Here is a 13034-nt window from a genome sequence, read left to right on the forward strand (position 1 = left end):
CTTTCTCCAGGTTGTCAGCAAGGCTGAGTTGGCACCAGGCAGGAAGACCCCAGGCCTCCACAGCGCTCCCTCCACAGCCCTAAGCCCGACACCAGGAATGACCAGCTTCTGTGAAATGACTAGCTTTCATAGAAAAGGAAATTGTCCTTCAAGAGGGGAAGAGCAACCAAGGGTGATTGGTTCACTAGAAGCAGAACTTAAATTTCAGTTCTGATGATTACTAGCTGGGTTACCCTGGATAAGTTACAACCTTAGAAGCTCAGTTAACTCATCAACATCCCCCCCCCCCCCCCCGCCACCGCCCTGCCCTAGTATCCTCACTGTGGTGACTATATGTTAAGATCCAGGCTTTCAGTCAGTGTACTGAACAGTGGCCCCTGCCACAGTAGCTAAGATCCACAGTTGCGACCTCTCGGGACTGCAAGCAGCCAGAGGCCAGGGGCTCCAGGCCCCTTTCAAGCCCTCATCAGTGATTTACCAACTAATCACCACTGCCTCAATTAGAATGAGCAATCACGCAAGAAATGCTGTCAGGAAGGCCTGCTCTGCTCTAAAATTTTGACTAAATGCCCCCAGAACTTCGCAGCTAGGGAGGCTCTGACTTGGGGATGGGTTCCCCGAGTTCCCCTTCCTTCATCCAGCAACAGAGATCTTCAAACAGAGGTGGAGCTCAGGTGTCTGGCTCGGTCCTGGGTGGATTCACTTTGGGAGGGAAAGACAACTGCCCTTCATTCCACACCTTCCTCCTGCTCTGAGCTGCCAATTTCAGCTTCAGCTCAGGTTTGGGGCAGGTGCTTTGCAAGTTGTTTTACAAGAGAAGGCTTGGGACTGCTCTGGTGGTACAGTGGGTGAGAATCCACCTGCCAATGTATGGATTGAATCCCTGGTTTGGGAAGGGTCTACACAACACAGAACTAAGCCCGTGTGCCACGAGTGAGCCCACATGCTACAACAATGAAGCCCTTGTGCCCCAGAGCCCGTGGTCCACAAGAGAAGCCACCGCAATGAGAAGCCTGTGCACTGCAACAGAGAGCAGCCCCGACTCGCCCCAACTAGAAAGCCTGCAGGCAGCAATGGCAACCCAGCACAACCAACAATAAATGAAACTTTTTAAAAAATGTGTTTAAAAAAAGAGTAGGCTTGCTTTGGCTCTGTTCCCTTCTGACCCCAAGACCTGCACCTGCCCCTCAGGCCTCTGCACTGACTCTGCCCTCAGATGTCCATGGAGCTTACACCCTCCCAACCCCAGTCTGCTCTCTCCATAGACCTAATCCCCATCTGATCCCTTCTTCTTTCTCTTCATTGCTGTTTCCCCACGGGAAGAAAGCACCACAAGAGCAGGAAGTTCTGTTTGTTTCTTGCCGTAGTCTCAGCAACTGATCAGTACCTGTTGGGTTGTTTGGCTCTGCTGGGTCTTCGTTGCAGCGTGCAGGTCCTTCAATTTATAGTGTGGCATGTGGGATCGTAGTTCCCTGATCAGGGATCAAACTCAAGCCCTTTGCATTGGGAGCTTGGAGTCTCAGCCCCATCAGGGAAGTCCCTGTTGGCTCATTTTATCAACAAATCATCGGAGCCTTCATTACAATGAGAAGCTGTTAATGAAATAAGTGACACCACAGAGGGTCTGCCCAGCTCTCATGACTCTCCCAGGGCAGTTTTCAATCTTGGCTAGGGAGGCCTTCGTGGGTGCTCAGAACAGCTGGTACAGCGGGCTTGGCCAAGTGCTTGTGGTGGTGATGAGGGGAGTTCAGATCTGGATGCCAGATGGCCTTTCAGTCCAGTGTGAAGGGTCAAATTGGGGATGGGGCACCCATGTCAGGTTGCTGAGATGGGAAAGGTTGCTTTTTTTTAGGTGAAAGAATGTTCTGGAGCTTCCTGTGTGTGTGTGCTAAGTTGCTTCAGTCATGTCTGGCTCTTTGCAACCCTATGGACCAGAGCCCGCCAGGCTCCTCTGCCCATGTGACTCTCCAGGCAAGAATACTGGAGTGGGGAGCCATTCCCTTCTCTAGAGGATCTTCCCGACCCAGGGATCAAACCTCGGTCTCTTACGTCTCCTGCGTTGGCAGGTGAGTTCTTTACCATCAGCCCTACCTGGGAAGCCCTCTGAAGCTTCCTATCTTGTGAAATACTTTTTAATGAACAATCGCAGCCAGAACAGCCATGTACATCTTCACCTTCACCTTGCCGGGTCTATGTTCAGGCTCACTTCTGCCTTCCCCAGCCCCCACCTTCTCGTGTCTCTGCAGGTCCCAGCCCAGGGCACCCTCTTGGCTCAGCTGCTTGGCCTCCAGACTTGAGTCCTCTGCTGAGCCTCCGGGGAGGTTCTGCTGGCTCCTTCAGGGCTGCAGGCACTGCCCTGGCCGCAGTCTCTTCAGTGTGTGTGAGTGCCTGCGTGAGCCTGCTCAGAGTTGGTTGAGGGCATAGGCTCGGGCTGCGCTGAGGGCAGCTTCCAGGTCAGCAGTGCTTCCAGTGCCCTGGGCCACCACTCGAGAGCCCCAGGCTTTGCCCCCCATGTGGCTGCACACGGCCAGCGCCCAGGCCTCTGCTGTGAAGGCTGGCGTGGCACTCTGGGGACAGAAACAGAAGGGGCAGTGAGGCAGAGCAGCCCTCCCTGCCCCTCCCACTCAGTGAACCCTGGAGAGTGGAGTCACGGTGAGCAGAGCCCTCTTGCAAGCTGGCACATGGTGGGGGTGGGTAAGTGGGTGTGGAGACAGGAGACGGATGGGCTGGGAATGCATGTATAGAGGCCGATGAATGGCTGCTACCTATTTGCAAGAAATATGTAGCCTGGAGGGTGGGGTGGTGGGAATTGAGGGAATCCTTTGAGGGTGGGGTGGGAGGGCGTGGGTTAGGGACAAGGAGGTGGCCCTGTCCCCATCCTGGGGTATCCTCAGAGATCACCTCTACCCAGCAGTGGCTCTCTTGTGTGGGAGGAATAAAAGACAAGGGATCAGCAAGCTGGACTAGGAGATGAGTGGGGTGGGGGCTGCCCTCCCCGCACTCACCTGGGCCACCTGACAGGCACACAGCACCTGTCCCAGAGGCTGGGGGCTGAGGAGCAGCACGGATGTACTGGGCGCCTGCTTGCACAGCTGCCGGACCACCTTCACCAGCATCTGCATGGGGGAGGGCAAATGGCAGCCTCGCAGCTCCCAGCTTCCTCCCCGCTGGGACTTTCCCCTCTCCACACCCCGGGCCCACCCCACGCCCAACGCTTACAGAGAGGGACTCTGTGGAAACTGTGTCCACAATCAGGGGCCCCTCCGTGTGCCGCTGGAGCAGCTCCTGGGTTTTCTGTGCAGCCTAGGAGGCAGGAAGAACAGTGCAGGGGTCGGACTGGGAAGCAATCAGCGCCCACTTCTGAACTGAGCCCCAGTCCAGAAATCCCCTCCCACGCCCTCCGTCCTCCAGCAAAGGTGCCAGGGGTTCTGCCGAGAATGGCTGCCTTGTTTTGGGTCCCCTCTGTGTCCTTCCTCTCCTCCCTCCCTCCTCCCTTTGGTTATAGCTCCAGGCCCCTATACATGGGCCGCTGAAGGTGAAGGGACTAAGCCTGCAGCACAGATGGGCGAGGGGGGCGGAGGGAGGAGGAGCCACAGCCAAGGAGCAATTAGGGCTGAATGGCGTAATCAAGTCAGCTTCCTGGAGGGACAGTCTGAGCCAGGCTTGGGAGTTGGAGGAGAGACCCAATTTGGCAGAGAGAAGCGTGGGAATGACCTGGTGATGGCACCCAGGTGGCAGGAGAGGCAGCAGCTGCCACCCACCCCCACTCCCTGCCAGGCCTGGGGTGTCTCAGCGTGCGTGCTAGAGCATCTCTGATGCTCGCCAGGTACCTGCTATCTGCCCCGTGGGGTGCAGCCACACCCCCTCTCACCTGCCCCATTTCCAGTTTCCGGACGGCAGTGTTGGCACGCCGCTGCAGTGCCTTCAGTGCGGCCTGAAGCTCCCACCGCTGCCACTGGGGCATCGTGGCGGTGTCCACGGCCTGTGGTCAGAAGCAGCATCTCACTCCCTGGCCCCACTGAGTCATGGTCCCTGAGGCAGGGACCAGCAGGGCCAGGGAAGAGGTCACACCCCCCCACATGCCCGCCTGCAGACAAACAACAAATATCTGGGCTGGGGATGCTTGGGGGAGACGGGCAGGGTCGGGGAGGGGAACAGGGCCAGGCGGAGGGGGCAGCTCCACGGGGAGGGGTGGCCCTCACGTCAGTGAGTCGCCCTATGTCCTTGGACAGCCGATGCGCCTCCGCCACATGCCGGCTGCCCTGACTCAGCCGAGCTGCGGCTGCTTCCACCTCCCGGGCCAGGCTCTGGCCCACCTCCCGGGCCTGTAGGGAGGGCACAGGGTGGTCAGGGCAGTGTGGCATACCTGCCCTCCCCAAGGCAGGGGTTCTTGACCTATTGCTGGGCAGGGACAAGTTAGAAACATTTAACAATCAAGACTCATCAAGGTATCGAATGATGACAACAGATGCCAGCTGCCAGCAGCCTGTATATGGCTTAGTGCACAGGTATGAATCCCGGTTCTGCTGCTGGGCATTCCCCAGCCCGAGAGCATCAGCTGGGTGCTCCCTGACCCATCCACACCCAGGGAAGCCTCCCGGCCCTGCTGGTGTGCTGACCTGCTGGGCCTGCTCCCCAGTGACTGCCAGCAGGCGGGTGATGCCCTTGACGAGCTGGAACTCTCCGATGATGACCAGGTCTCCTATAGCCCCTGTGCGAAGCAGGTGTCTGGGGGCAGAGGGAGGGAGGAGAAAGTCTGAGTGATGATGGGAGAGAGAAGAGCAGCTGGAGCTCCAAACCAGGGGCTGGTGGCTCCAGGGACGAGGGAAGGGAGGAGGTCCAGGGCCCCAGGCCGGGGTGGGCAGAGAGGAGTGACTCACGTCCCACAGCATAGCTCCACAGAGGTGTGCAGTGCGGCCCGGGAGGCGGGGTCCAGTGCATGGGCTACGGGCACACCCACGGATACCACCCGCACAGGGTCTGGGTAGACCTGATGGTGAGAGGCACAGGTCTGTTAACAGGCCTGCGAGTAGAGGGGGGGTGGTCACTCACACGATCTCCACCAATGGGGCTCCCCCAACTCACCTCATCCAGGGAGCGCAGCCCAGGGACGTGGGCAGTGCGTGCCAGGGCCACCTCCTCCATGTACACGGCCTCATCCCGCCCCACGGCCTTCTGCACAGTGACCTCCACTGCCCGGAGCTGCTCTGGGGTCAATGGGGCCTGGGGGGTTGTGGGGGAAATAGACCGACAGGCAGTCAGCCCTGTGCCTGGGAGCGATGCATGAAGAAGCAGTCAGTGTTCACTGAACTAGCCCCAAACTGGTACACAACAGTCAACAGTGCCTAGTACATAACACGTACTCAATACGTTTGTGGAGCTGACAGTTCTTTTCCTTAGAAAGCTACCCAGGAACTGGCCTATTGGAAACAGCAGGCCTTTCGCCAGACACTGAAAGTTGATAAAGAAGCAGAAGACAGAGGCTCTGTACTTCAGCTTACAACAGAGGGCAGCCAGGGGAAGAGAAATACAGCATGGTGGAGACGCAGGAGCAAGGAGGGAGTCACCAGGCAGAATGGGATTCAGTCAGTGTGCACTTCCTGCAGGATTTGACCCAGATGGACATGGGGACAGGATGACAGATAAGGAAGAGGGCAGCTCGGCTTCTGCAAGAGCAGCCTAGGCGACAGCAGGGACAAGGAAGCCGGGCAGCTGGAGGCCAAGAGAGGACTCTGGACACCGGCTCGCCTGACCCTCGTTGGCGCAGGAGCGGCCTGATGGCAAGGCCCTCTTACTGGTCAGACTCCCACACCACCAGACACTCTTCACACATCGCCTCGTGTGAAGGCTGCCTCTCCGTGCCCAGCTCACCTGCGTGGCCACATCGAAGCGCAGCCGTTCAGGATTGAGGTGGGAACCTCGCTGCTCTGTGCCGGGGCCCAGGGCCTCCCGCAGTGCCCAGTTGAGCAGGTGGATGGCCGTGTGCTTCTCCATGCAGCTTAGACGCCAGGCCTGAAACGCTTCTGTCACCCAGGGCCCTGGGTGCGGGTGGGGTGGGGTGAGAGAAGGGGCTGCAGGACGCAGATGACAAACAGCAGGGGTGGGGTCCTCACCTCATCCACGTGCAGCTGCACCTGGTCCCCCACCCTGAGGCGCTCTGGGGCTGCCACCTCATGCAGGATGAAGCCTCCACAGACCTGGGCCCGGGCCACTGGGAAGAGCATGTCCTGGGGAAGGGCAGGGCCGAGGCACTGAGTGCCTGCCGCCTCTCCCTCCCCTGGCTCCTTCTGGCTCAGGAGAACTGGGGAAACTGTGTGTGTGTGTGTGTGTCTGTGTCTGTGTGTCTGTGGCAGGTTTTGGGTGGGGGTGGTGGTCGGCGGGGGCTCACCTGCTGGCCCACCAGCACCAGGTAGCCTCGGTCGGAAGCCTGGCCTCCCTGTTCAGCGTAGAAGTTGGTTTTGTCCAAGAGGAGGCCACAGCGCTGGCCATCCCCCACGGAGGCCACAGCTGTCCCATCTTCTGTATACAGCTGGAGCACCTGGGCCTCACAGGTGCCGAACTCTGCCAGGCCGAGACTGCTTATCAGTGCCAGGCAGGGGCTTGGGCCCGCGCCTCCCTTGAAGCCAGTCTGCAGGGGCAGGGGGGCACTTCCAGCCGGGACCCACAGCGACCCCTGGCGGCTCCCCCGGGGAAGGCACAGGCCTGGTGGCTGGTCTGTCCTCCCAATCGTGGTCAGGCAAGTCTGTGGCCACCCGCCTCAGCCCAGGCTCTCACCATAACCGCCGCCAGGTCGCAGGGAGTAGCTGTACTTGGGGCTGTCATCGGTTGGGGGCACCCCTCGGCGCTGCAGCTCCCCCAGGGCGTGGACGTTTAGTCGCAGTCCCTGTTCCTGAACCGGCTCGGCCTGCAGTGCCCGGTGCTGTGGGACAGGCATGTGTGCAGGAGGGGTTGTGTGGAGACCTGCCTCCGCCACACAGCTTGTGCACCCCGCACCCCCTCTGGAATAAGCCCTCGGGCTGGGCTGGCTGGTGAACCTTCCCTCATGCAGGGGTCTCAGGACCAGGAGCCACTGCGGCCCCCGATGGGCCCTCTGAGGACTCGCGCCAGCCTCTCCCCTTCTGCTCCTCTGTGTGCCCCACTGCACTGGCCTTCCTCTCTGCGGGCTGCGGGTGGGGGCTGAGCAAGGGGACAGACCCTACCTCAGTCTCCTGTTTCCCTCTTCCCACAAGATCCCAGGACTGGGGGAGGGGCTGTGACCCAACAGAACCGGTGGGGCGGCCTAGCCGGTACCTGGGCCTCCTCCTGGGCTAGCCGCTCCAGTCCAGCAGTGTCCAGCTGCACCCCCTTCTCCTCCAGCATCAGCTCCACCAGGTCCAGGGGAAGCCCCAGGTTCCCAGACAGTGACAAGGACCAGGCCACTTCAGCTTTGAGGGAGGAAGACGACGGTCATCAGGGATGGTGAGGGAGGGAGTGGGGAGAAGTACGGGCCAGGGCTTTTCTGCCCACAGAAGCCACCAGATGCCAAGCACACGGGCCCTCTCCCCGCGCTGGGCAGGCCCCAGAAGAGGGTCACCTTTAGGCTCCAAAGCAAGAGCTGGGGGTAGCCCAGGGTCCTCCCTTGGCAAATGTCATTTCGGAGGAGGGCAGTGCATCCACAGCCTGCAGCCAGCCTTGGAAAGCAGAGACCAGAGGCGGGGCCAGCCTGGGCGTAGGGAAGTGAAGAGAAGCAGGGCGGTGGTGGAGAGGGCAGGTGAGAGAGATGTCGGGCCGGGGACATGAGGCCTGGGCTTGGCTCACCTAAGTGGGGCCCTCAAACGGCGGCCAGGCATCCTGCTCACCTGGGAATACATCAGAAGGCCCCAGGCGCTTCAGGGTCCTCTCGATGACCCGCCGACCACGCTGCAGGGAGGCCAGGAAGGCCGCCTCATCTTCCGACACCAGGCTGGCTATCTGAACAGGGGCAGGGCAGGGCTGGAGCTGGGCCTCCTGAGAGGAAGAGCCTCTCCCCACCACTCTCGTCAGCCCTTCCCTCTCCCACCTGAGTCCAGTACCTGGGCTGAGCTCCTCCGCAATTCCGGGTAAGCATCTCCCTGGGGACAGTGCAGAGGCCCGAGGCAGGGTCAGAGGCAACAGGGCCCACTCTGTACCTCCACCCTGGCCCTCTCTGGGGACACCTGCCTTCGGGGCTCAGAGAGGCTGATGGATGGCGGAAGGTCCAAATGGGTAATCAGCTTTTTTAGGGAGGGGTGGGTGTGATACAGGCAGAAGGGGATCCCGAGGTCAAAGGCTCAGCAGCCTAGGCAAGGAGGCTCCCTGCTTTCTGTAAGCCCGCTGAGAAGATGCTGGGTTAGACACTTAGGGTGGGGAACCAGGGTAGGGTCACCATTTGGGTTCAGTGACAGGCTCTCCGAGTCCCCTAGGAGGCCCAGGGAAGCGACGAAGCTCTGCCCTTACCAGTGTCTCCACCACTACAGGCACCAGGCTGCCCAGGAAGCCAGATGGTGCCTGCAACACCTCAGTAGAGAACCGCACAGCTCGACGGAGGATCCGACGAAGTACTAGCCTAGAAGGGGTCAGAGCCCAGATATGAGCCCCCAGAAGCCCTGGGTCAGCAGGGAGGGGAGAAGGGAGGGCAAGACGCAGAGTGTATGCTCCCTTCCTCCTCCGCCTGCCATCTCAACCCCACTCACCTCTCCATCCCCTCCCTCCTCTCCCCTGCAGCCGCAGCTACCCCTGCCGTTCACTGTAGCCCTTCTAGACTCACGGGGCGCCTGACATCCCAGGGGAGACACCGTCGGCGATGCAGACACTGAGTGTGCGGATGTGATCAGCCACCACGCGATATGCTGTGTCTATGCGCCCCTCATCTGCTGCCCCAACGCGGCCCGAGTAAGGGGGTGCCCCGCAACCCTGGAAGCAGGAGAAGAGACACAGCTGCTGGCCCTGCCATTCACATTAGTCAAGCCAAGAACCTGGGGCCCAGCCTTGACTTGGCTCTGCTCTCTGCATCTAATCCATCAGTAGAGGCTTTTGCATCTACTTTTCTCCACTTCCTCTGCTGCCAGCCTAAGCCACACCTTGTCTTATCTGAACTAGGGAACAGCCTCCCAATTTCTCAGCTTCTACTCCAGCTGTCCTCCAGCGCATCCTCCGCACAGCAACAGGAATGTCTTTTAAAAGTGACGATCAGGGACTTCCCTGGTCAATACAAGGGCCTGGGTTCGATCCCTGGTTGAGGAACTAAGATCCCACATGCCACACTAAGTACATGCGCCGCAACTACTGAGCATAGAGTGAGAAGCAGTATCAGGCTGTAAACGAGAACTGGAGCCTCACATTCTCGGCTGCTCACTGTCCCCGCGGGCGGGAATACTCTTGAGTTCTTAACAAAGGGAGAAAGCACTGGTGGTGGGCCCTGAGGACCACAGGTCAGAGTGGCTTCTGGAAGGGAAGAGGCGGGTTTACCTGGTGTATGGCGTCGAGCAGCGGTGAAAAGAGGTCGGTGTCGTAGGTGGAGAGCCTGCCTTGCAGCACGGCCACCAGCCTTTCCAGGCCCATTCCCGTGTCCACGTGCCGCTGGGGCAGGGGCTGCAGGCTTCCATCTGCCTCTCTGGCCAGGTGTACGGGAAAGGTGTGCAAGGTAAGGCGCCCCCCCAGGATTGCAGGCATGATGCTCAAGTGGCATAAAGGGATGAGGAGGGGATTCGGGGGGCTGACAGTGAGAGGAACCAGTGGGCAGTATCATCTCACCCCCCTCATCCCCCAAAGCGGACAATGACAGCCTTGGGTCCTCTCCTTTCTCATAAAGGGTGACTGGGCCGTCGCCTGGACCCAGACCTCCACTTTCTGGGACACAATTCTTTGCTTTATAAAGAGGCATGTCAAAGCTGGTAAAAAAGTCTTAAGAGATTATCAAATTCAACTCCATCTTATGATAAGAGAGCAGAGTCCAAAGACCCACAGTGTCTAGTTGCAATGTCATGGGCAAAGAAGAGGACTAAACTTGTTACTATCTGAAAAGAGTTTAGAAATATGCCTGAAAGTGAAAGTGTTAGTCGCTCAGTCATGTCCGACTCTTTGTCACCCCATGGACTGTAGCTCACCAGGCTCCTCTGTCCATGGAATTCTTCAGGCAAGAATACTAGAGTGGGTAGCCATTCCCTTCTCCAGGAGATCTTCCTGACTCAGGGAATGAACCCAGGTCTCCTGCATTATGGGCAGATTCTTTACAATCTGAGCCACCAGGAAAGCCCCCAGGAATATGCCTGGCACATTGCAAATGCTGTTTAAGTATCTGTTTTCATAACAAATGGATCAAAGTCTCCTGACTGCCAACTTTTTCACTTTCAGTCAGGGATTTCCCTCCTCCTCTAGCAACCCATTACCTGTTGTGTTGCATGAAGACCAGATTCCAAAGCTCCACCAGCTGGGGGGCTCCAGCCCCACCAGCCAGGTCATAGTGTATCTCAGTGCAGGGCCCACAAGGCCCAGTATCCCCCATCTCCCAGAAGTTCTCCTCGGGCCCAAAGGAGAGCACGCGACTGGCAGGCACCCTGAGAAGAAAGCCAGATGGATAGTGGGAGACAAAGGCAGAAGCCGGGGACTCCCCCACACCACCCCCGCTATCTGCCAGGAGAGCCCTTCCATTAAGCTCAGCAGAAGGAGGAACATGGCTGACCCTACAGTGTCACAGGATACGCTAAGACTCTGAGGTCCAGTGTTGGTTATTTTCCAGTTTTCTTGTGCTCCAGGAGTGGGACATAAGTGGGGGTGGACTCACCCTAAGTTGAGCCAGACGTCCCTGCTCTCCAAGTCTGGGCCCAGCCCAGCCTTGGGGTCACCACCAAAGTAGGAGACCCAGAGCCTGTCCTCAGGGATCCCATAGACCTGAGTCAGCAGCTCCCAGGCCATGCTGCAAGCCTCCTCCTGCAGTGGAAATCCAGTGGGAAGAGGAAGACGGGTGAGAAGGCCCCACTGACGTGCCCATCAAGCCACAAGAGTTCCACCCTCAGCTTAAGACAAGACCATTTCCACTGCCCACCTGGTTTCCAGAACAAGCCATGACTCTTTCTGCTTCTGAGATTTTCCTGCATAGACAGTGTCCTTGCTTCTAAATCCCATTTTCTTTCAGGCACCACCTTCTCCATGAAATCCCCTACCCACCTCAGCCTGAGAGGACTTTTAACTCCTGCATTTGGACAATTTATTTACAATAATTATTATTCAGCCATTAGGCAGGGGGCATAGTCCTGGTCCTCAAGGAGTTTACAGCCCAACCAACGAAGCGAGACACATTTCTATTATATGTGTCCACTGAGTACTGTGTCTGGTATAAGGCCCTGCTTAAGCTGACTCTAACAGTAGAGACAGGATTAACCTTGACTCCTTTCTTGGCTGACCACTGACGCTTTCCTAGCTCCAGGGCTTCCTGGGGACTCACCTTAAAATATTCACCCCCAAAGGCCCAATTGCCCAGCATCTCAAAGAAAGTATGATGGGAAAGGTCTCGGCCCACATCCTCCAGGTCGCTGTGGCGTCCTCCAGCCCTCACACATTTCTGGCTGTTGGCTACCCGCCGGAAGCCTGCCATCTCACTTCGTGGATCCACAGTGCCCAGGAAGATTGGCTTGAACTAGAAACACAGGAAGGGGGAGAAAGACATCCTAATAGAAGGGAAACGTAGGGAGTGGGCATAGAAATGGTGATTCGGATTGAGGGCTGTCCATGGCCCCTGAGAGTACAGTGAAGTCTTGGCCCGGGGGTGGGGGGATGGGGCGCAACTTGGGAGCACCCATCTCTGGTGGTGTCTGAGCAGACAAATAAGTCATGAAAAGACTCTGCTAGTAAAATGAGAACGAATGTGTTGGTGGCTAGAAACAGGGCAAGTCTACAGAGGGTAACTGGTGCTCAAAGTCAAAAGCTCAGAGCACATAGGCTAGCACAGTAGCATGTACTCAACAAACATTTATTTTAATGAATGATATCTTTATTAAAAAAAACTAATAAATGAAGCCAGACTTCCCCCACCAGTCTGCCCCCATGGGACTCCACACTCGCCATTCCTGGAACTAAAACTCAACCTTCACCCGCCATTCCTGGAACTAAAACTCAACCTTAACTCAGAAGTTTCCGATCGAGTTCTCCCCAAGCCCTAATTTGCACCCCAAACTCTGCCCAATCACGCACAAGCTCTCTTTCCCAGAAAGGTAGGAGCTCCGCCCTTTGCGTCTCTTGCCCAATCCCGCAACGCCTTTCTCTAAGGAAAAAAACTGCAAACTCCGCCCAGACCTGCGTGGTTCAGCCTCTACCTGGTTCATGCCTGCATTGACGAAAAGCAAACTGGGGTCGCCGCGGGGCCTCACGGAAGCGGAGGGCACCAAGCGGTGGCCATGGCGGTCCCGAAAGAAGTTCAGGAAGGCGTCCCGCACGGCCGCGGCCTGGGTTGGAGGGGCCTCCGATGAGAGAGCCCGAAGGCCCCGCCATGAGGGCGACCTTCGAATGGCCCGCCGAAGTCGCCCAGCTGCGGCTGCCACCGACGCCGCCATCTTAACTGGGGGCAATACTTCACGAGGTCAAAGGGTATCGCAGGGATAGAAGTAACGAGAGGAGGCCCGGCGTTTCCTACAGCGACCCCTGGCGGCAGGAGGACTCAAGACCGCTTCTGGCTCACTGTAGAAGTGATTGGCAAGAAGGCGCCTACAGGAGTCCACCTATTAATAACACAAGCGGCCTGGCGCATTCAGTTCAGTCGCTCAGTCATGTCCGACTCTTTGCGACCCCATGAATTGCAGCACGCCAGGCCCCCCTGTCCATCACCAACACAAACTCATGTCCATCGAGTCGGTGATGCCATCCAGCCATCTCATCCTCTGTCGTCCCCTTCTCCTCCTGCCCCCAATCCCTCCCAGCATCAGAGTCTTTTCCAGTGAGTCAACTCTTTGCATCAAGTGGCCAAAGTATTGGAGTTTCAGCTTTAGCATCATTCCTTCCAAAGAACACCCAGGGCTGATCTCCTTTAGAATGGACTGGTTGGT

At 58.0% G+C, this 13034-nt stretch overlaps 1 protein-coding gene across 1 annotated transcript; it reads right to left on the bottom strand.

Annotated features, from left to right (window-relative positions):
* Positions 1-2116: 2116 nt before the first annotated feature.
* Positions 2117-12552, bottom strand: AARS2 (alanyl-tRNA synthetase 2, mitochondrial). The gene is made up of 22 exons (XM_027958448.3): positions 12309-12552; positions 11441-11632; positions 10781-10926; positions 10386-10553; positions 9466-9610; positions 8765-8910; positions 8455-8563; positions 8052-8090; positions 7839-7950; positions 7291-7424; positions 6775-6919; positions 6389-6561; positions 6114-6227; positions 5872-6012; positions 5086-5223; positions 4881-4990; positions 4620-4728; positions 4203-4325; positions 3872-3982; positions 3220-3303; positions 3006-3116; positions 2117-2567 (listed from the first exon to the last, which is right to left on the bottom strand). Exons 1-22 carry the CDS (start codon positions 12543-12545, stop codon positions 2403-2405), a joined length of 2952 nt encoding a protein of 983 aa, XP_027814249.2. The 5' UTR covers positions 12546-12552; the 3' UTR covers positions 2117-2402.
* Positions 12553-13034: the final 482 nt, after the last annotated feature.

The sequence above is a fragment of the Ovis aries genome, chromosome 20 (assembly GCF_016772045.2).
Source record: "Ovis aries strain OAR_USU_Benz2616 breed Rambouillet chromosome 20, ARS-UI_Ramb_v3.0, whole genome shotgun sequence".
NCBI lineage: Eukaryota > Metazoa > Chordata > Mammalia > Artiodactyla > Bovidae > Ovis > Ovis aries.